General features: G+C 34.9%; 1 protein-coding gene across 2 annotated transcripts in view; it reads right to left on the bottom strand.

Annotated features, from left to right (window-relative positions):
* LOC120889045 (uncharacterized) overlaps positions 1-11,462 on the bottom strand; it is a 76,164-nt gene extending 64,702 nt beyond the window's left edge. For both annotated transcript variants that reach the window (XM_040282745.2, XM_040282739.2), the window contains exons 1-2: positions 11,255-11,462; positions 9,182-9,287 (exon numbers count right to left, since the gene is read on the bottom strand). In XM_040282745.2, coding sequence (XP_040138679.2) covers positions 9,182-9,287; positions 11,255-11,330 — 182 coding nt within the window. In that variant the 5' untranslated portion in view covers positions 11,331-11,462. The remainder of the gene's footprint in view (positions 1-9,181; positions 9,288-11,254) is intronic.
* Between the last annotated feature and the right edge of the window lie 11,378 nt (positions 11,463-22,840).

A 22,840-nucleotide genomic window follows, 5' to 3' on the forward strand; every position in this document is an offset into this window, starting at 1 on the left:
AAAAACAAAAAAAAAAAAAAACAAGTGCCAAATGTTTTCTCTGATGTAAGGAGGTTGATTGATAATGGGGTTGGGAGGGGGAGCATGGGAGGATTAGATGAACTCTAGATAGGACAAAGGGGTGGGAGGGGAAGGGAGGGGGCATGGGGGAAGAAAAATGGTTGAATGAGATGGACATCATTACCCTAATAAGTACATGTATGAAAACACGAATGGTGTGAATATACTTAGTATACAACCAGAGATACAAAACATTGTGCTCTATATGTGAAAGTAAAGCAAGGAACCGGGAGACAGGCGATTGAGGAATGAAAGATGGAGACCAGGCAGAGATACACATGAGAGTTTATTTGTCACCTCTGACAAATAAAAGTACATCTCTCTATAGATGAGAGGGGCAAAACAGGCATGGGGGTCGGGACTTTTATGGGGTATGCTCAGAGATTAGAGCTGAGCAGATTAGAACATAAATAAAAGTGTTGACATTAAAGAAGGAGTACCCTATTGGTAATTGATAGAGGCCATTCATGTTATGTTCTGGCAAAACAAAACAAAACAAAAAAAAACTTGTCTATGTTTTGCCCTTTTCCTGAGACTTTCTTAAGACGTAAGCTCACTTTGAAAGTGATAGACTCTTAATATGGCAGAAGAAACTTCTAAGCAGCATAGTGTTTAGGCATGGCATAGATATTGCTAGTGGCTTTTAGCCAAGTTTATTGTGATATTCAGGAGCAGAAAGATTTGAATAATTGGACTTGAAAAATGGGGCTAAGGAAGTTGCAGTTATTAGAGATATTACTGCCACTAAAGAAATTTTAAAGACTTTGCCCAGAGACAATAAGAAAGATGTCTTGAGTGTATCTTAGGAATTCTCAAGACCAAGTCCACCTCAGGCTCAAGGGAGTGAACACAAAATTCTCTTGACAAGAGACCATTGGGGTGTCTGGCTTGCACAGGATGGCCTAGGAAGTTGTTTCACCATGTTCAGCTATCCAGACACTCAGAGGCTACTGAAGTCACAGTTCCTGGAGGCCTGGTTACTGCTAGAAATGGCCAGAGACTTTGGTGGCAACCATGTAGTGCTGGTTCAGCAGGATGCGGGTTGCTAGAGATAGGGGTCATGAAGGCTTCCACTGAGATTTCAAAGGAATGCCTGGGAGGCCAGGCAAAGTGCAGCAGGGTCAGAGTTCCTGCAGGCAGCCCTGCAGGCAGATAGGGAGATGAGTGGAAATATGAGGAGGAAGCTGAAGCAACTGTGGAAATCCCCAAGATTAAGAAATTGTAGTACAGTAGAACATCTGCCAAGAAATGCTGCAGAAATCAATCAGAAACAAGCCATCAGAAAGGTCTTGTATGTGGAAACAAGTAAAGCAGTAAGGGCAGAGCTACACAAGTCCTTTGGAAAGAACATTAAGGTGCCTTGTGCTCCAGATTCTGAACTTGAAAATACAGGAATTGTTTGCTCAGCTGGATTTTGGTCTTGCTTTGTCCCATGCCTTAATTCTATGCTCCTACAACTCCTTGTCGCATGGAAATGTTTACTACGTGCCTTTATATATAGGATATATGTAACTTACTTTTGATTTTTACAGGGCTCACACTGAGAGTTTGCCTTGAATCTCAGTGAATCTTTGGACTTTGACTTTTGGAAAATCTTGCAACTGTTGACATTAGTGGGGACTCTTGAAAATGGAGTAAATGTATTTTGCACTGTGAGATGGTCATGAGCTTTTGGGGGCTATGAGTGGAATGTTATGATTTGGATGTTAGGTATACACCAAAAGCTCATATGTGAGACAATGAAAAAAAGCTTAGAGGTAAAATGATTGGGTTACAGAAACCTTAACACAATCAGTGAATTAATCCCCTTGTAGGGATTAACTGAGTGTAACTGAAGGCAGGTACTTGTGACTGGAAGAGGTTGGTCAATGGGGCCATGCCCTTGGTGCATATATTCTGTATAAGGTGAGTGGAGTTTCTCTCTGCTTCTTGAATGTCATCTCTTGAGTTAGTTTGCTCCATGAAACTCTTCTGCCATGGTGTTCTGCCTCATCTAGGGCCCCGAGGAATGGAGCCCTATCTATGGTCTTCTGAAACCATGAGCCTGGAAATAAACTTTTTCTCCTCTAATTATTCTTGTCAGCTCTTTTTGGTCACAGTGGAGAAAAAGCTGACTAAAACATTAAGTGTTAAAGGTTACAGTCTGTCACAGGACACAGTACAATGTGTACTCACCTATATCAGAGAAAATAGGCTGGCAATCTTAATATTCAAGGCCCTGGACTATCCATGCAATTTGTAGGGTTGGTGGTCTGGTGAGGTAAGGCCAATTTTACTATTAGCACCATGGCAGATTAAGTGCAGACTCTCCCCATTCCCTGACAAAAATGTACAGGTTTTTGTCAGACTCCTGGACTATTGGCAGACCTCACCTGTCTCAATTCTTCACCTATCTCAATGGCTACACCCAGATGTGCCAATGTAGTTAGATATCATTTATATAGTGGATGGTATGAGTTGGGCTCTCTGGCAAAGACAACAAAGATAAAAGCTACCACTAAGTTTTTGGTCACAGCTCTGGAAAGGAGCTGACACTAGATGTATACCTTTAAAACAGCAGTTTCTAGCAGTGCACAATGCCACTACAGATGGAGCTACTGATCAAATTTTCTCTGGTGATAGAGAAAACTTTTGGATGGCTTACATTACTGACTTGAACCCACTATAGTGCCAGATTCCTACTCTAAATAATGGCATGTGTATTTACAACAAAGCTGTGCACCATACAATAGTTTATTGACTCCTGCACTGTAGATGGTGTTGGGCCTGATTACCTGTAAAACTGCTAAACCAATTTGTCACTATAGTGCCTATGATCTCACAAGTGAAAGAGGGTTTGGGCTCTATAACTGAGAATGTTTGGTATACAGTTGGGTCTAGTAGGGGAAACTCAATTTTCTGAATTCTTGCTGCAGTAAACCTGCCACTGATTCTATCTGCTTTGAGATGGAGCAAAATATGAATAACAAATGGGCAGAGCTATTGGTGGTATGCCTGGTAGTAACATATGAGCCATGTCCACTGGTTGTTTGTACTGATAATTGGGCAGTGTACCAAGACCTTACATTGTGGATTGCACAATGGCAAGTGAACAATGGTCTACTGGCCTTATGTAAGCATTCCTTAACAAATTGTTATTTCAAAGGTCTTGAGAATGAAGTATGATATACAGGAACCTGCCCCAGATTGACAGCGGCCAGAGCACTCATTTCACAGGATATGGTGTCCAGAATTAGGCCCAAACGTGTGTCATGGTACTTTATATGCCATTTAATCCTCAAGTAGCAGTGTTGGTGGAAAGAAAGAATAGTTCACTAAAGCAAAATATATGGGCCTTAGTAGGCAAATCCCACCTTGGCCAGCTGTGCTGAAATCCTTGAAAAAGTATTAATAAATTTAAATACCCATACATCTGGCATACCTGCCACTTATAAGCACCTGGAGGCTCAGGCTCCTATTCCAAAAAATCTGAGTTCAATCTCTGCATTCATATGCAGTACTGCCAGTGTTGACACATGGACAGAAAGTGATGATATTTCAAACACAGGATATATTAAGTCAAGGAGAGGAGATAATTCAGTGGCTTGATCTTCCTGGATATGTTGGCAGTTTAGAGCTATAGTGTGAGGTGACTCTGGCCCTCCTAATTCTATCCCCATTGGTCCTGTTTAACTCTGGACCTCAGATCATAGGCTTATTCTTTTAGTGGTCTAACGAAAATACCTCAGGGCACTACAGTTGGCCTCCTGGTTGGGCATGCCATTTCGTCATTCATTTTAGGAATCACTCATGGACTCATCCTGTTGGCCAACATGTGTTGTTAATTCCACCCCATCAATGCCCAGATGCAACTGCTGTATTGTCTAACACAGATAATGCTACTAGTATTGTCTTGCTGGATGGAACAGGCTTAACTTTAGAAGTCTTTGCAAAACATTTGTTTTTCCATATATAGCTATGATTTTGCTATTTTCAATGTTTTCCCTAGAACCTGTGGAAACAGAAGTTAATACATTTTCTGATTTTGTACCTTCTATAGGAGAAATATCAAGTCATTGGCTCCTTGGGATTCTGGTTACAAAATTAATTATTTTCATTTGCCTAACTTGTCTCTTATTTGGTGCAGGTGCCTCTACTTCTGCTATAAATTCTGCATATGAGCTACATAAATGGCCTCAAAATACCACCTACAAAATACTAATACCCTCCACAGGCTCAGAGCACATTGAGGAAGAGGGGGGCATGTGAGATGGTAAAAGCTGATCACAGTGGGTGGAATGCATGGATTCAATTTGACATGACTGCAGCCATCTTGATAATCACTATGATTTCCCCAAAGTAGCCCTAATGAGTTATTTTTGTTTAGTTTTCCAGCAAGTTGTAAACATGCAAAACTGTTAGAATTGTATGGAGAGATTTACAACTGAATTGTGACTCTAGGAATGTGCCTATTTGATATTAGCTTAAGACAAATCAGGTACATTCCAGTTAAGATGAAGTCACCTTTGTCCTAACCCATATGTATCCCCTTCCTTCTAAACCAAATTATGGTGATCCAGCTGGGCTTACTTCCACCCAGGCCCATGCCTCTGTCAGTAAGTTCCCCAGTAAACTTTAATCTATGCAATTCTAGATCTGCTTGCCTCACATTTAGTCTCCTGGCACGTTGAAGCTGATTCACACACAAAACAACTAGGTTGTTCGAGAACATAGACCTCATGACACATACACAGTTATGTACAGGGGCACCTCAAGATCAGAACAAGTATTTTGCACATTGAGATTTTCCAGTAAAATAAGATGAAGTAATTTGTTTGAAACAATTTGGGTGGAGAACAACTTTAAACTAGGCATGTTAATATGATTCAGCAATTAATAAATGTAGACTTTTAAAACAAATAAGGAAAATAATCATAATAAAAATTAGAGCCAGGCATGGTGGCACACACTGTTAATCCCAGGGACTTGGAAGGTGGAGGCAGGAGGTTTACAAGTTCAAGAATAGCCTCACATCACAATACTAGACTTCAAAATATAACAGAGCAATGGTAAAAAAAAAATCAGCATGGTATTGGCAACAGAACAGGTATGAAGACTAATGGAAAAGAATAGAAATTACATAGATAAACTCACAAAAATATAGTTACCTCATACTTGACAAAAGCTCCAAAAATATACATTGGAGAAAAGGTAGCCTTTTTAAAAAAAAATGGTGCAGGAAAAACTAGAAATCCATATGAAGTAGAATGAAATTTAACCCCTACCTCTCACACTGCACAAAACTCAACTCAAAGTGAATCAAGGACCTAATATTAGACCAGAAACCCTGAATCTACTAGAAGAAAATGCAGGCCAAATACCCCAACACATCAGCTCAGGAAATGATTTCTTTAACAAGACTCCTAAAGCAGAAGAATTAAAAGTTTTAAAAAATTAATGAATGTGATAACACCAAATTAAAAAGCTTCTTCACAGCAAAGGAATCAGTCAAGAGCATTAAGAAAGAACTCAGAGAATAGAAGAAATTAGAACAGAAACTATGCAACTCCCAAAAGAAAACACAGGGTAAGCCCTCCAGCATATAGGCATAGGCATGACTTCCTCAATAGGACCCCTAAAGCTCAGGAAACAATACCAAGCGTTAGGAAATGGTATGGCATCAATTAAAATGTTTCTGTAAATGAAAGGAAACAAATAGGAATATGAACTGAGAACCTACAGAATGGGAAAAAATATTTGCTCATTATTCTTCTTACAGAGGATTAATATCTAGAATGTATAAGAACTCAAAAAACTTTACATCAAAAAATCAGATAGTCCAATTAATATATAGACAAATGAATTAAACAGACATTTCTCAAAAGAAGAAATACAAATGGCAAGAAATATATGAAAAAATTAGGAAATGCAAATAAAAACTACACTACAATTTCATACAGTTAGAATGGCACTCATTAAGAATACAAAAAATAACAAGCACTGGAGAGGATGTAGAAAAAAACGAACACTTTTACACTGTTGGTGAGATTGTAAATTAGCACAACCACTATGGAAATCAGTATGGAGGTTCCACAAGATACTAGGCATGGAACCACCACATGACCCAGCTATATCACTCCTTGGTATTTATCCTAAAGAATTAAAATCATCATACTACGTGATGCATCTGCATCAATGTTTATAGCAGCACAATTCATGATAGCTAAGCTATGGAACCAATCTAGGTGCCCTTCAACAGATGAATGCATAAAGAAAAAGTGGTATATATACACAATGGAATATTACTCAGCCTTAAAAAGAAGAATGACTTTATGGCATTTGCCAGTAAATGGATGGATCTGGAGACTACCGTGCTAAGTGAAAAAAGTCAGTCCCCATAAGATAAAGGTTGAATGTTTTCTCTGATATGAGGAAAACTAAAACACAATAAGGTAGGGGATTAAAAAAAGAATAGAAGTTCTAAGTAGTAGACAAAGGGGAATGAAGGGGAGGGAGAAAAGATGAAATAAAGACAGACAGTGGAATGAATCTGACATAACATTCCTATGTACATATATGAATATATCACAATATATATTCATACTTCACCATCATGTATACCCAAAAGAAATTAATTTAAAAAATTAATTTAAATGGCAGAAAGATCAGTAAAGAGAAGGGAGCAGTGGGGGAAAGGGAGGTACTGGAGACTGAATTAGAACAAGATATATTCCATACTTTTATAATTATGTCAAAATGGATTCTACTGTCATGCAAAACTAAGAAGAACCAGAAAAAAAAAGAAAAAGAAAAAGAAAACAAATCCAGCCTCAGCAACTTAGTGAGGCTTGATGTAAATTAGTGAGATTCTGTTTCAAAATAAGAAATAACAAAGGGGCTGGGGATGTAATTCACTGGTAAAGTTCTTCTGGGTTCAATCTCCAGTATCCTCCCCCAAATAGGAAGACTGGTAAAGGGTAATTAGCTTTTAGCCAAAATATTGATTAGTAGCCTCCAGAATTCCTCCAAATATGACTTTACAAAATAGTACAAAATTATCATTTCTTTCTTTCTTTCTTTTAGAAAAGCAAGAGAGAAATGGATAAAAGGAGAGGGAATTTCATCAGAATAATAGAAAGCTCTGTAGAGGAGAAAAAGGAAATTGAGGAGGAGGAAGAAGGAACAGGAAAAGGAAACAATCAAAAGAATCTGATCAGACTTTTGTATGTGCATGTATGTATGTGGCACATTGGGTCCCAGCCTGGAGTGTATCCACAAGACACTGTTATGGTTTGGATGTGAGGTGTACTTGAAAAGATCATGTGTGAGACAATAGAAGAAGGTTTATAGGAGAAATGATTGGGTTATGAGACTCTTAACCCAATCAGTAAATTAATTTCCTGATGGAATTAACTGGTAGCTAAAGGCAGGCAGGGTGTAGCTGGAGGAAAAAGATCTTGTGGTGTACCTTTGGGGTACATGTTTTGTAACTATTGAGTGGAGTTTCTTTCTCTGCTTTCTGATCACCTTTCTGATCACTTTCTGAGCTGCTTCCCTCCACCACACACTTCTGCCGTGATGTTCAGCCTCACCTGGAGCCCCTGAGGAATAGAGCCAGCTGTCTATGGATCAAGACCTATGAAATGTGAGCCCCCAAATAAACTTGTCCTCCTCTATAATTGTTCTTGTTGGATCTTTTAGTCACAGCAGCAAAAAATCTGACTGAAACAGACACTAATTTTTAAAATGTAAACTATAAAGGGATTGAAGAGGGATCAGTGGAGTGGAGGGGATTGGGGAGTGCTCGGGACTGAATTGGAGTGGTCTGGGTTCTATGCTTTTGTCTTTATGCCTGGGTATATCCTGGTGTTGTATATAACTGAAATAAATAAATAAATAAAATACAATCGACATATATGTTTCTGTATTGTGGTATTGTATTTACTTCTCACACCTTGGATGTAATTTTGTTTTCTGGTTTTCATCTCCACTGCAATCTTAGAATGATATTCTAAAGGTTATCATCAACAACTGCTAAATGCTAAATAAGGACTTTTTTTATTCTTTTGAGACACAGTTTCACTAGTTTACCCAGGGTGGTTGTGAATGCATGGGTTCAAATGATCCTCCTGCCTCAGCTTCCCACATAGGGCTTGAGGCATGCACCATCATACCCAGCTTCAATGGCTTTTTAAAAATAACTTTCATCCTCTTCAATATGCTTCCAGTACTTTGCACTGCTGAACAACATCTCACAGTGTATGATTGATGAATTTAAAAAACTCTTACAGAACATATTTTGTGTGCCAGGTGTTGTGCTAGACGCTGGAGATAAATAAGACTAAATTCTAATGTTTGTGGTCCACTCAAAAAGGAAACCTATCCCCTACATTCAAAAACATTGTATCTCAAGCCTCCATGGCTTTGCTTACACTTGCCTATGCTACTATCAATTGTTAAAATTCAGTTCAAAAGACATAGATGCTGGAAAACTCCCCATATATACTTATTTTCTCACAAATTCTCTCTTCCTTACTCTTATGCCATATTTTTTCCCTCTTTCATCTTTGACACACCCACTGTCATTTATATGGTTATAAAAATAAAATATCTACAAAAGTTTTAAAAGAAAAATTATTTATGGCTCAAAGAACACATGTATTATAAAAAATGAACCTGAAAATAAAGAATAACAATCACAGAGCTTTTAAAATATATCTTGATTTGCAAAAAATTTCATTCATATATCACATGTCTGGATTATAGCTATTGCATAAAATGATTCACATTCAAATTCTTCTTCTTTGTTAGAATGGTAAACAGTTTATTTACTAATTCATATAACTTAGCTGTAAAAAAGTCTGTCTGTAGAAAGCAGTTTTGAATGTTGCTAATTTTGGAGTTAATATAAATCATCTCAATTTTAATTATTAAAATTTTAGTATACTATTTTTAAACAGCATATTAGTATAATTTAGGAAGACACAACACTTTTTTCACATGTGTAGGAGCCATTACTAAATAAAATATAATTTTAAAATAAACATTCATCATTAAATGTAGCAAACAAATGAAAACAATATGAATTACTTTTTACAATACATTAGGTTTGCACTGCTTTTACAGCATATATTACACTTACTTGCAAAAAGGCTCTCCATCTTTGCATGCACAAACAATATTCTCTGGACAGAAATCTGTTATATTCCCTGGACAATCATCAAAGTCAGTCACAGATGTACAGTTGGCTGTAAATAACAAAATTCAAAAATACCTTAACAGCATAGAACAAATGCTTCAAATTTGAATACTGCACATACAACAAGTTCTGCATGTTAGAAAAACAATCATGAAATCGATCAAACTATGTTATGTATATATACATACATGTCAAAATGAAACCCACTGCTCTGTGTAATTTTTATGCACCCATAAAATTTTTTAAAAGACAATGGATACAACTTTATGGTACTTTGAGAATGTTTAAATATCATATTATCATGTATTAGGCTTAAAAAGTGAAGATGAATATCCAAACAAATTTTCTATTATTTTGTAACTGATGATTTTCACATCATAGCTTTAAAAAAGTAATACATAGCATTATGGTCAAAAGAACATCTAATGTTTGAAACAAAAATCCCTCAGCAACATAGAAGTTCTTTGGGGCTAAATTTGTGTATTGTCTTCTGACTAAAAGAAAACAAATCGATATACCCAAAGCTACAGTAAATATAATACTGTTGTGCTAGGACAGTTCTGTTTTATGCCCATTATCCTGGAATAATTATTAATAGTGCTCCATTCACTCCCAAGTGCACTCATTTAGATAGGTAAATTTAAATAGTCACAGCAGTTGTAGGCCACTGGCATAAGAGGCACTTCAATCACAACTCTTAATGACTTTTTATATTTCTGGGGCTACCATGGACAGTCATTTTGCCAATGACATGACCGCAGTATCCCCTCCCCAGTCTGAACTGAGAAAAAGTTCTCTACACTCTGAGAATTAATAAGTAGAAAAGTTTTCTGATTCAAAGGACCCATAAGCATGCAGAGCAACTATAATTCCAAGAAAAGCTGAAATATTTTGAGCGTCTTCCAGTCTAAATAAAAAGAAAAGATTTTATAGAGTGACATTTTAGATTATCGGAATCCCAGGCCCCTGAATATCTGTGTATGTTTGGTGTTAGAGGTGGCAGGCAAGAAGGATAAATAACTGTGATAAGGTCAGGCATATAGAACCTAAAAGGAAGCCATTTTCCTTGGTAGATCATATTTTTCCTAATGTAAAAATGACAGACTGATTTTACTATATAAATATATTGCTAAAAGAAACAAAACATACTGGACTTTATAAGTTAAAACACAATACTGTACTTTAAAAGTTTCTCTCATTTTCTAACATGGAAACTACATCTTAATTGATTACCCTATCCAACATTACAGATATCCCTCACCAGAATTATTGGGTCAAATGGTGCTGCTTAGAAAAATTTAAGACAAATCTGTTTTTTAAATATTTTTTGTAGCTGTAGATGGACATCATGCTTTTATTTTATTTATTTATTTTTATGTGGTGTGGAGGATTGAACCCAGTGCCTCACACATGCTAGGCAAGTGCTCTACCACTGAGCTATAACCCCAACCCAAGAAATCTATTTTCAATGGGCAATGTTTAAAAAAAGAATTAGACTTCTTAACTTGGCAAATATTTTATTATCTTTTCATAAACAGATATGATCATATCATTTATTTCTTTGCCTATCTCTAAGGATTCACATAATTTCAATTCTATCAAGTAAGTACATGTTTTTATTGAACAAATTGCATATTGAAATTTTTGTGAAAAATAAAGAACAATCTTTATAGATTCTGAAAAACAAAGTGTTCAATGCAAATAGCTGAAAATCATTAATGTTGGCACAAGTAAAATTTTAGTTAGTAGTCCATAGAACTTTTCATATTTCATGTTTGTTTTAGAGTTCAGAAACAAGCATGTTAGATTCAAGACAAAATTACTGAAACCCTCTAAAAATAAACTAAAAAGTCAGATACATTAAAATTTGCTAATTTTTAACAACATAAACTTTACTTATAATATTATGTTTCTTTTGATTTGCATAAGACCACAACATTGCTTCACTCTGTAATCAGAATCTACTTAATTTTTACATTTATATCTATAAAAATAAAGCAATTAAGAGTTTCTTACGTTGTGCACAATGTATAGTCAGAAAACAGCAGGAGATGAACAGAATTCTTGTAAATATAAATATGCAATCCACCATTTTGTGAGGAAAGTAGAAATCTATGCAGTCTGCCAATTGCACTTAAAGACTACTGCATTTATGAGAGGCAGCTGGTGAGCTGAAATTGTTTGAGTGGTTTATATAGGAGATAAGTGAGAATGGATTTTGAACTTTTCCCTTCCAACCTGTGTAAATTACTAGTTAATATTTGGGGTCATATACTTGTTAGTTTCCCATATCCCGAGTTCCCATAAATAGAAAGCAAGATTTATCTATGAATCATATATTGCTAGAATTTAGTCATAGCTATTTGTATTTCTTTTAATTATTTATATTTATACCAGCTTTCATAATATTTTATTATTTGTCAAAGGAAGACAAATCATTGCTTGAAATATACTGCTACAAATACAGTTTTCAACCCTGCTCAAAATCAGAGATCTCTAAAAAAACAGAGATTTCTGACCTTACAACAACTAGTGTTGCTAAGAAATAATCTCAGGACATCATTAGGTATACTTAGCAAGGAAAATAGATAAAGTAAAAAAGAAGTGGAAGATGGAAGAAGGAGAAAACAGAAGTAAGGTCAGTTTCCAGAAAGAGAAAATAAAGAGACGATAAAGAGGAAAGTGTCAGAACAAATAAGATGCAATTTAATTGGGACATTACACCTTTTCATCTGTTTTACTAGGATATTTTCATTTATGCATGCATTTTCCTCACTCTTGTTTTTTATCTCTCAATCCCCCCTCAAGTTCACATTTGTCAGAATGTAAGTTCACATTATACTAATCATATCTGCTATACATTTTCCACCTAGATCATCTTGACAAGGCATGTTTAAATTTGTGCACCTCGTATATATCAAAATCCACTATTTCCCCTCCTACTGGCAAGTATATTTTATGTTCCTATTTCCTGATTATTATTTGTTATTGTATTTTTTTTCTCCACTCCTTTATGGACATCAATTAAATGGCAGAATTCACTTCATGAGAATTCCAGGCTGAACCTTCATACCACATGCTAATACAGATAATTTTTTTCCCTACCTGGCTCACTTTGACTTAGCATAATTTATTAGTTTTATTTATTTATTTATTTATTTAGAGAGAAGTTTTTAATATTTATTTTTTAGTTTTTGGTGGACACAACAGCTCTGTTTGTATGTCGTACTGAGGATCGAACCCGGGCCGCACGCATGCCAGGCGAACGCACTACCGCTTGAGCCACATCCCTAGCCCCAATTTATTAGTTTTAAATAATCATATTTAATTTTAAAAATAGTTTCCTTGTTTTAGAATGTAGTAGTGAAATTTATGCTTAATGGCATTAGCACAATATTATGAAAATATGCATACAAAATTAGTATAATATTTTTGAAAAATTGGCAGTTTTTCTTTGTTTCCATTATGGGGATAGCCAAGACTTTATTTGAGTTTTAGCAATAAATAAGATACAAAGTATTATAAATCAATGTCTAAATCTCTCCCTGACTTCTACATGAATTTCCTCTACAAAACTCCACTGAATTTTGAGATTCTCATGTCTCTTAATTTAGAATTGATAGGTTATTGTTGTCACTAAACTTGTGCTTAAATATTCTAGTGACAAGTAATTCAGATCTCTGTAAGAAGTTATCTGATAGCTGTCAGAAATATCCTTTCTTCTAATAAACCAAAGTCTACTTTTCTGAAATATCTAGCAAATATGGAACAAATCCACTGTGGCTCACTTTGAAACTCCTGCCATAAGGTATACTTTGGAAACATAGCAGCATTAAGCTAATAAGATATAGAAGTCATGGGAAAGTAATATTTATAGCTCACATACCTAAATTTATTACAGGTGTAGTTAATATCTCCCTTCTTCATTTAATCCTTTTTAGGACGCTAATGTTAGCTATAAATTACCTATATGAAGCAAACAATGGTGGGTACATTCTTAAAAACAAATTGCCCCTCACCAGTCCAACAAATTTTTCCCCCCAAACAGAGTCTAGAAGTATTGGTTATTACTATGTCAGACTGCCTGTATCTAAACATTGCCATATGGCACAAATTTCATTAATGAGACCTATCAGAAATCTGGTGGGGATTCTCAGAGTTTCCGTCCTTGATAAAAAGAAAAAGGCTGCTTCCTTTGGCATCTCCCTTTCTTCCGCCTTTGCATACAGCTATGTGATGATGGTATAGCTGTAGTCATTTTATCACCATGAGTGAAACCATCTTAACACCCTGGAGGGTACAGAGTGAAAAGATGAAAAAAATAGTCCTTGAAAACCTCATTGAACTAATTAATCAACCCTGGCATTGCCTAACTCCATACTTCTTGTTATGTGAGATTTATTAACAAACCTCTATTGTTTAAACTACTTTTAATTGAGTCTACCAAGAGGAAACTTAAGCACAGAGAGGTTAGGTAACTTTCCCAAGGTCACAAAGTTAACAAGTGGCTTGGTAACAGTTTCTTAGTTTGTGACAATTTGATTTACTCTTAAGATTTATTTAGTTTTCTCAATGTAATACTTCAATAAAATGTCATTTTAAAAAGGGGGCTAAGGTTGCTCAAGGAAAATGTACACGTTTATGTAAATTAAATTCCGATCCTTTACTATGAAAAACGTAGTACACATTTGACTTTACTTATTTATGAACAAAGGTAAATTTATAAATAATAAGTCATAAGAAAAAAATAATCTGAGAGGTCTTTCTGAGATTTGCAAAAAGAGTACAAGAAACTATAATAAGGAATTTACCTTGATATCTTCTTTTTACAGAGCTTACTGAATTAAGCTTACTGAATTAAGCTCTGTGAACTTTGAGATGGTTACCAGTGCCTTAAGTGAATTTTTTCTCAAAAGGCAGGGGGAGCTGTGTAGACTACAATATTCAACACTTTAGCTTCATATTTTGGTTTTCCCATATATAAGCTGTATAACTCACTTTCCTTATTTGTAAAATGGGAATAACAATAGCATTTACCTCACTGAGTTATTGTAAAAATAACATGAGTTTATAATAGATAATACTTGAACAGCATCTACTAAGTGCTGAATATTGATGTATAATCAAATGGACTAAACTAAGAGAGAGAGAGATAAAAGACACAGACTCTATTCAGGGAGTCTTTAGGAAAACTCATAACAGGAGAAAGAGAAAGAGCCAAGAATAATAGAGGAAATTTTGACTCTTGGCACCACCATAACAGCAAACATTAAACACCTAATCCCCAAAGAGATAAACAAAAAAATCACACACTTTCTCTTTTTACCTGACACATCATGTCCATATTTCAACACTAATTTAAAAGCCATGCTAAAAGGCTTAAAAAATAGTTTAAAGGGAAAAAAATCACCAGAACAAGATTAAGATATGTTAGAGATTTTAGAATTATCAGATTCAAAATTTAAAGTAATTATGATTAATATACCAAAGGTTCTCATGGACAAAGTGGACAACATGAAGGCACAGGTGGGTAATGTAAGCAGAGAGATGAAAATCTTAAGAAAGAGTAAAAAATGAGGTTCTACATATCAAAACAATGGAACAGAAATGAATAATGTCTTTGGTGAACTTATTATATTGAACATGGCTGAGGAAATAGTCTAAGCTGAAAAATATATTTACAGCAATTTTTCCAAATGAAAAACAAAGAGGAAAAAAGAGAATAAACACAACCTGGAAAGAATATCCAAGAATTATGAGATAATTATAAAAAATGTAATATATGTATAAGAGGAATATCAGGAGAACAGAGAAAGGAGTAAAATAACTATTTGAAGTAATAATGGCTGAGAATATTCCATGATTAATGGCAGACAGTAAGCCACAAATCCAGGAATCTCAGAGAACACTAAGTAGAGTGAATACCAAAAACTCTACATTTAGGTCTATCTCATATTCAAACTGTGGGGATTAAAATTTAAAAATCATGAAAGAAGACAGAGTAGGGTAGGAGTGGAGGGGAGCTATTAAAATAATTAAATATAGAGATGATGATGGCTCAGACTAGGCCAATGGCAATGGAGGTGGAGAAAAATTGTTGGTTTTGAAGTATATTTTGAAGATAAATTTTATAAAAATTTCTGAAGCAATGAAAATTGAATTAAGAGTTAATAGAGGTAAAGAGGATAATATATTCATGGCCCCTAACATCAGAGTCATCAAGGGTTCTTAACCATAGTCTCCTTCAACCATTATCTTTACCTACTATTTCAGACATTCACTAATCCAAATGAAAAAAAATTATAATTATGCCATAGTATATTCTATTGTCATGTATAACTAAAAAGAACCAATAAAAATTTTAAAAATAGAAGAAATAATTTAGATTTATTTTTTATAGAAACAAAATAATGTTGAATGGAGAAAGCATACTACTATTTCTATCCTTACTTTAACAGGTGCAATTCAATTTTAACAGATTTTTCTGTGTGGTATATTTACAAATAATTTTGGTTCTCTTCATTATAACTATTTGTGTTTTCTACAACAAATTGTAATTTTTTGTTTACATTAATAAAAAATTTCATAGATAAAATTGCATTATGATGTTAGAACTACTCCACTACCTAGACCTTACCACTCAGTCCTCACTATAAACATCTCTGCATTGGCTTTCATCCTTCTTTCCTTCATTCTCTTTTCAGTAGGGAGATGTTTCTCAATCTTAACAAATCTCATGCTTTCATTTCTGTTGCTGATCCAGTTCTTTTTGCCTCCTTATGGTCTCTGTTTCATTTTTTATTCTCTCTGTCTCTTGAATCTTCATTGTCTTCCCTTCTGTTGGTCTTTCCCATCAGTATTTAAACATGTTTAAGATTTTTCAGAAGCGGGGGGGGGGGTGGAGAGACAAACTAAATTCAAACCCCTCCATTGAGCTCACTGCCCCTTCGATTAGCACTGTTTCTTTCTTCATAGCACCGCTAGTTGGAAGAATATTACTCACTCATTGCCTCCTCTCTCATTTGTTTTTGGTGAAATCCTTTAATAAAAGCAATGGTAAGAAATTATATATATATAATGCAGTTATACTCTAATATTTCCTTTGGGCTCATGAAAGAAAATATTTGTGAGGCTGCCACAAGGAAATATCCCTGGAGTCCCTCACTTCTTATCTATTCCTCAGCCTATAGCAGTTTGATTCTATTTCCTTCACTCAACTGAAATTGAATCTGCTCACAAGGTTGTCTAGAATTTGTTAATTTTTAAACTCACTGGGCACTTTTCCACCTTTATCTTCAGTAAACATTTGCAGCATTTGACACTGGTAACCATTTCCTTCTTGAAACTTTGCTCCCTTGTCTTCGACATGATTCTCTTTCTGACTTTCTCAATATTGCTGTGAGCAATGCTTTCCAGTCTTCTTCAATTACTCCTGTTTTTCCATTTATTCCACAAGCATTGGTATTTATTAGGATTCTATCCTTGGCAGTTCTGATCTTACTTATTGTTCTCTCTGTTGAGTAACCTCTTAGTGATTGTGTCATTTATCATCTCTATGAAAGTATGCTTAAATCTGTCTCCAGTCCAGATATCCAACAACTCAATGAACATCTTTGCTTGGAAATTTCAAAGCCACCTCAAATTTTATGTGACTGAAACTAACCTCATAATCTTGCTTCCTTACCTGATCTTTCTCTTATATGTTGTTTTATTAAATTGCACTCATCTTTCTATCCCCTAAAACTTAATATCTAAGAGTTTTCCTATGTCCTACCACCTATCTCTCTCAACCTAAATGTAGACAGCCACCACACATCTGCACTTACACCTCCTAAATAATTCTTGAATGTGTCCCTTTTGTTCCCTAACTCCACTCCATCACCTCCTCTTTCTCCTGTTTTTTCTTCCTCCTTCTTCTTCTAAGAGTCTCACTATTGTGCCCAGGCTGTCTCAAAATTCTGGGTTCAAGTGGTCTTCCATCTCAATCTCCAGAGTGGCCTGAATTATAAGTGTGTACCATCATGCTCAGCTATTATCATTATTTACCTATATATTCTCCTATTCATTAAATTTATCTATCTAAACAAAACAACAACAACAAAAAAACTTCTCATGTCACTGTTTTGCTTAGATTTCTCTGATGGTTCTCAGTCACCTTTATGATAAATCCAAACTCCTTAGTATGGGATACTAAGTCCTTCCAAAATCTAGCTCCTGTCTACGTCTTTAGTTTCATTAATGAGTACTCCTTAACTAACATTCTAAGCATTTGATAAACTTAACAGATGACTAGAATCCTCCTTGCATTTTGTTATTTACAGACATTCATAAAAGTTTTTTCTTTTTTCTTGAATATACTTTACTCCCCTTTTACATGAGGAACTCCTTTTTCCTACTTTAAACTCAGCTCAGACTGTCACCTCTCCCAGAAAATTTTACTTGACCCTACAGCTCAAGATAGACTTTCTTTTTGTCTGCTCCTTTACCAAACTTTGGATCAAAATACTTACTTTGCTTGTAATATATTCATACATACACCATCTCTCCAGTGATACTGAAATTTTAAATTGATTAATTAATTAATTTTAATTAGGTATATATAACAGCAGAATGCATTTTGACTAATTGTACACAATTTCAGCACAACTTTTCATTTTTTCTGGTTGTACATGATGTAGCATCATACCATACGTGCCGTCATACATGTACCTAGGATAATGATGTCCATCTCATTTCACCATCTTTACTGCCCCCATGGCCCCTCCCTACCCCTCCCTCCCCTTTGCTCCATTGAAGCTCTTCCATTTTCCCCACGTCCCCCATTATGGATCAGCATCCACTTATCAGAGATAACATTTGGCCTTTGGTTTTTTAGGATTGGCTTACTTCACTTAGCATGATATTCTCCAACTCCACCCATTTACCTGCAAATGCCATAATTTTATTCTCTTTTAATGCATAGTAATATTCCATTGTGAATATATACCACAGTTTCTTTATCCATTCATCTATTGAAGAGCATCTAGGTTGCTTCTACAGTTTAGCTATTGCAAATTGAGCTGCTATGAACAATTGATGTGGCTGCATTACTTTAGTATGCTGATTTTAAGTACTTTGGGTATAGACTAAAGAGTAGAATAGCTGGGTCAAAAGGTGGTTCCATACTAAATTTTCTAAGAAATCTCCATATTGCTTTCCAGATTGGTTTCTCCGATTTGTAGTCCTTCCAGCAATGTATAAAGGTGCCTTTCCCCCCATATCCTTGTCAACATTTATTGTTGTCTGTATTCTTGAAAGCTGCTATTCTGACAGGAGTGAGGTGAAATCTTGGAGTAGTTTTGATTTGCATTTCTCTATATTGCTAGAGATGTTGAATATTTTTTCTTATGTTTGTTGATTGATTGTATATCCTCTTCTGAGAAGTGTCTGTTCAGTTCCTTGGCCCATTTGCAGGTAAATGGATGGAGTTTGAGAATATAATGTTAAGTGAAGTTAGCCAATCTCAAAAAAAATGATGAATGTTTTCTCTAATCTGCCATTATAACTGGTGTGACATTGAAATTTTTGAGAACAGAAGTTCATCTGTTCATTTTAGTCTCCCCATTGTAGGTGATGAACAGTTTTCTGAATGAATGCCTAACTGAATGAATGTTTTCCCCTTCCTTCAGCCCAATTTCCAAATGTCTGTGTTCTCTTTCATTCAGGCTTCCCTTTCTCATGTTTCAAATATTTCTCATTTTTAGTTTAATGTGTCTTAAAGACTTCCATATTGAAGTTTTCCATTGACAGTGTGTAGGTTGTGTGTGTGTGTGTGTGTGTGTGTGTGTGTGTACATAAAGATGAATACTTGTAGATGCTTTATGCTATTATTAATGGAAAAATACTCATTAGAGTACATAAACTTTTTAAGTTTTATTTCTGAATGGATAATAAATACTCTGCCTCATGATACAAAATTTCTTTAGTTCAAGAGCTCTCTAAGTATGTATTTCTTTCTGTTTACTTTTGAAAAATTCAGAGAGTAATTTACTCTTAACCATGTTAGAAAATGTGAGTATAGCATTTTCCATATCATTTATAATAATAGAAAACAGAAGGAATTTAAATAATTTAATAATGTGAAAGATTTATGTAAGTCCTAAGTGGTAATACAAGGCAATGATATAAAATAATTTGCTTCATAGCATTGGTAATCATTTGGTTTGAAAAATCATTAGCAATTCATATTCTTCATCAGATTTTTTGTTATTTACCAACAGAATTTGGAGGAAATTAATGTCAATGGATTAAAAAATTTTAAAAGTGTAAACTCCTCTGTTTTACATATGGAGAAAACGAAGTTCAGATAAGTTAATGCTTTCACTGAGATCTCACAGTTTGGATTAGTGAAAGATCTAAAATCTAATATCTCTCCGTTCTAAGATCTCATGTTATATAAATAATAATGGCAAACTACATTTTTATATTGCTTTAGAGTTTAAAAAGTACTTACAGATGCATTATCTTCTTTGATCCTCAAAATCATCTTTGAGATCAAGTAAATATTATCCCTAATTTACAGGTGGTAGGGTGAGATGAAGGTGGGCAGGGCTCAGAGATATTAAGTAAACAAACCCCTAATGTCATATAACTAGCAGTTTCAGAGCTGAGAATTGGATTCTACTCTTCTGATTCTAAATTGTATATTGAATCAAAATATGCTGTGTACTAATCTGAACCACCAAGGGCGTTACAATGCTTGGCTTTTTATTTTATTTTATCTTTTCCCTTTTGCAAAAGAGTTCATTAATATGTATTACAGAATATTTTGAGGAAGTTGAGTGGATAATTTAAAATACTCTCTGAGTCATTTTTCAATGTTTCAAAATAACTTTGAACTTTGATTCATGTGTCATCTTAATTACAGTGAATAAATTTCTTATAATGGTATACATTATCTTATCTAAAACATGACATTGAACTTGTGATGAAAGGAACAAAGGCCGCTGTTGGGTAGTTCCACTCCTGGAAGCTGGTCCAAGTCTTGAGGAATTTGTGAGAGCTTTAGAAACTAGATGAGATGTGGTTGCTGATCTTTGAGAATTTTACACCCTCTTTGGGCTGTCCAAATCAATAGGCTTTATAAAAATTTACATAAAATCCAAGTTCTAATGTGGTGCCATTTATAATGCACAGAAGAGAGGAATGGTAAAACCAGAATAGTCAGAGAAAGTCTCTATATACTGAGAGCAGAAGTACAAGGTAGTGGGTAATAGCATAGACTCTGGATCTAGACTGTCTAAATTTCAGTCCCAATTCCACCACTTTCTGTGTAACTTTGAGAAAAATTAACTTTATAATGCCACAGGTCCTCACCATTAAAATGAAGATAGCAATGTTACCTGTATCTTATGATTGGTAGAGTTAAATGAATTAATATATTTATAATTATTAGAATAATCCCAGACATCCAATGCTTTATACGTGAATAAAATAATTAATAACCTAGATTTGTGGGAAGGGTAGACTACAGTGAGAAAGGCGGAAGCTAATGAGACAAAATGGGAAGCTGTTATAGTAATCCAAGCTATGGTGATACAGGATGGGGGGACTTTCACAGATATAAAATTGAAAGACTGGGATGCTTTGATGAGGGATTGGATATAATGAAGGGGAGAGAGAGCCTGAAATCTACCATGATCATGGATTGATCCTTATATTAACTCTTAGGAGGTTAGGTCAATTCTGGGACTTTTGAAATCACTTAGGGCTCTCTGGCTCTCTGTACTGAAACAGACCAAAACCTTTTTTTGGTCCTGAAGAGATCTTCTGGACCAGAGGTAACACAGGATAATAATATGTGAGGCATATTTCAATCTCTTGAGCTCCATCACGGGGCAATTACTTACCCAAATAGGCAATTCACAATTAAAAAAAAATAGACATTGGAATTAGACTTCTTAGCAAAGAATTACATACTTGGTGAGGTCTTCAAAAATGAACTAACTGTATTACAGGTGGACAATTTTATTATTGCAAGTTTCATGACATTGATGTCTTTAAAGAAAATAATTTGCTAATAAAATATTTTAAAGTCTTGAGAAATCAAGTTTTTTTCTAATCTATATTATATATTAGATAGTATATATGTATATATAACATATATATAATATATCTATTCAAAAATATATAATAAATACTGTGAGGACCAATCATGGAGTGCTATGGGAAAATATAACAGAGGTATCTAATTTGATTTTCAATATATATTATATTTTAGAAAAAATATTGTTGCTTTCCTCTGAAATCTGTGCAGTGAATAATTTGGTACTATGGATGTTTGGTTAAGCCAAATCCTATAGTATTTTTACTGATCGAGATATGTTCAGAAGTGATAAAATACATTTATATAAAGCAGTGTACAATTATCCTACAACTCCTCTTCACATGTGTGTGTATACACACACACACACACACACACACACACACACACATTTTCCTAGATTTTTTTTTTACCTTCAAGTTGCAAGAAGAGACAAGGTGAAAGTGAAGCTGGGTACAGTGACACACATCTATAATCCCAGAGCCTCAGGAGGCTGAGAAAGGAAGATCTCAAGTTTGAGACTAGCCTCAGTAACTTTGCAAGACCCTGTCACAAAATAAAAAATAAGAAAGAAAATATTAAAATGTATTCTTGCTTTCACCTTCATATTTTGCCTTGATTCTCAGTTTGTAACTTCTAAAGAAAAGATACCCAAATTTCCACGTTAAAACAAAACAAAAAAATCAAATTAGATACCTCTATTTTATTCACCAGTGCATTTCATGGTTCTTATTCATAGTATTTATCATGCCTTTCTTCATTCAATAGGTAGATAAGATATAATTTGTCATCTCCTTGTACTCCTACCTCTAATTGTGTTACTGTGTTGATTTTTGTGCACCAGTGTATCTCCAATGGATGGATCTGACACATGCTGGATTGTCTCCATGTAGCCTTGTATGACCCATTCTCTTTCCTGTCTTCTTGCCTGTAATTCTCAGAATAATTTATAGAATGTACTGCAAATACAATATCCTGAGACATGGTGGAACTGCCTGAAACAGTCAGCTTTGTTCCTGCCCCTTATAGGGAAGTTAATATCTAGAGTTAGGAAGATATTGTGAAAGCTAGGCCAGGCTTTGTTCCCCTCTCCCCTGGAAGCAGTAAGCCCTTCAAAGCTTGTCCCAGTGAATAACATTTCTCCTGAGTTATAAAACTCATGGCAAGCTGCTTTTCAGGGTTCCTGAGCTGTGATTCAAATAAAGTAAGGCAGTCAAGAAACCATCAAATAGTTTTATTGAGCCTCAGGATCCTGGCTCATAATGCATCTTATACCCTTTCAGTCCCTGGATGCCTATCCATAAATGATAAATCCACTTAATATTACTTGTTGCATATGAGTATGTCCTGTCTCACCAATTCAGGCAATTGGTAAAAGTGTGGCCCAAAATGAAGTATGTAGAAATGTTTGGATTCCTATTCCTGATGGGTGATTGCATGGTCATTGTTTTTGCTATCCTGTACATGGTGGGAGTGCTCTCTTAGGGCAGATATTAGTGGACCTTCTTTACATCACACGG

The sequence above is a fragment of the Ictidomys tridecemlineatus genome, chromosome X, assembly GCF_052094955.1.
Source record: "Ictidomys tridecemlineatus isolate mIctTri1 chromosome X, mIctTri1.hap1, whole genome shotgun sequence".
NCBI lineage: Eukaryota > Metazoa > Chordata > Mammalia > Rodentia > Sciuridae > Ictidomys > Ictidomys tridecemlineatus.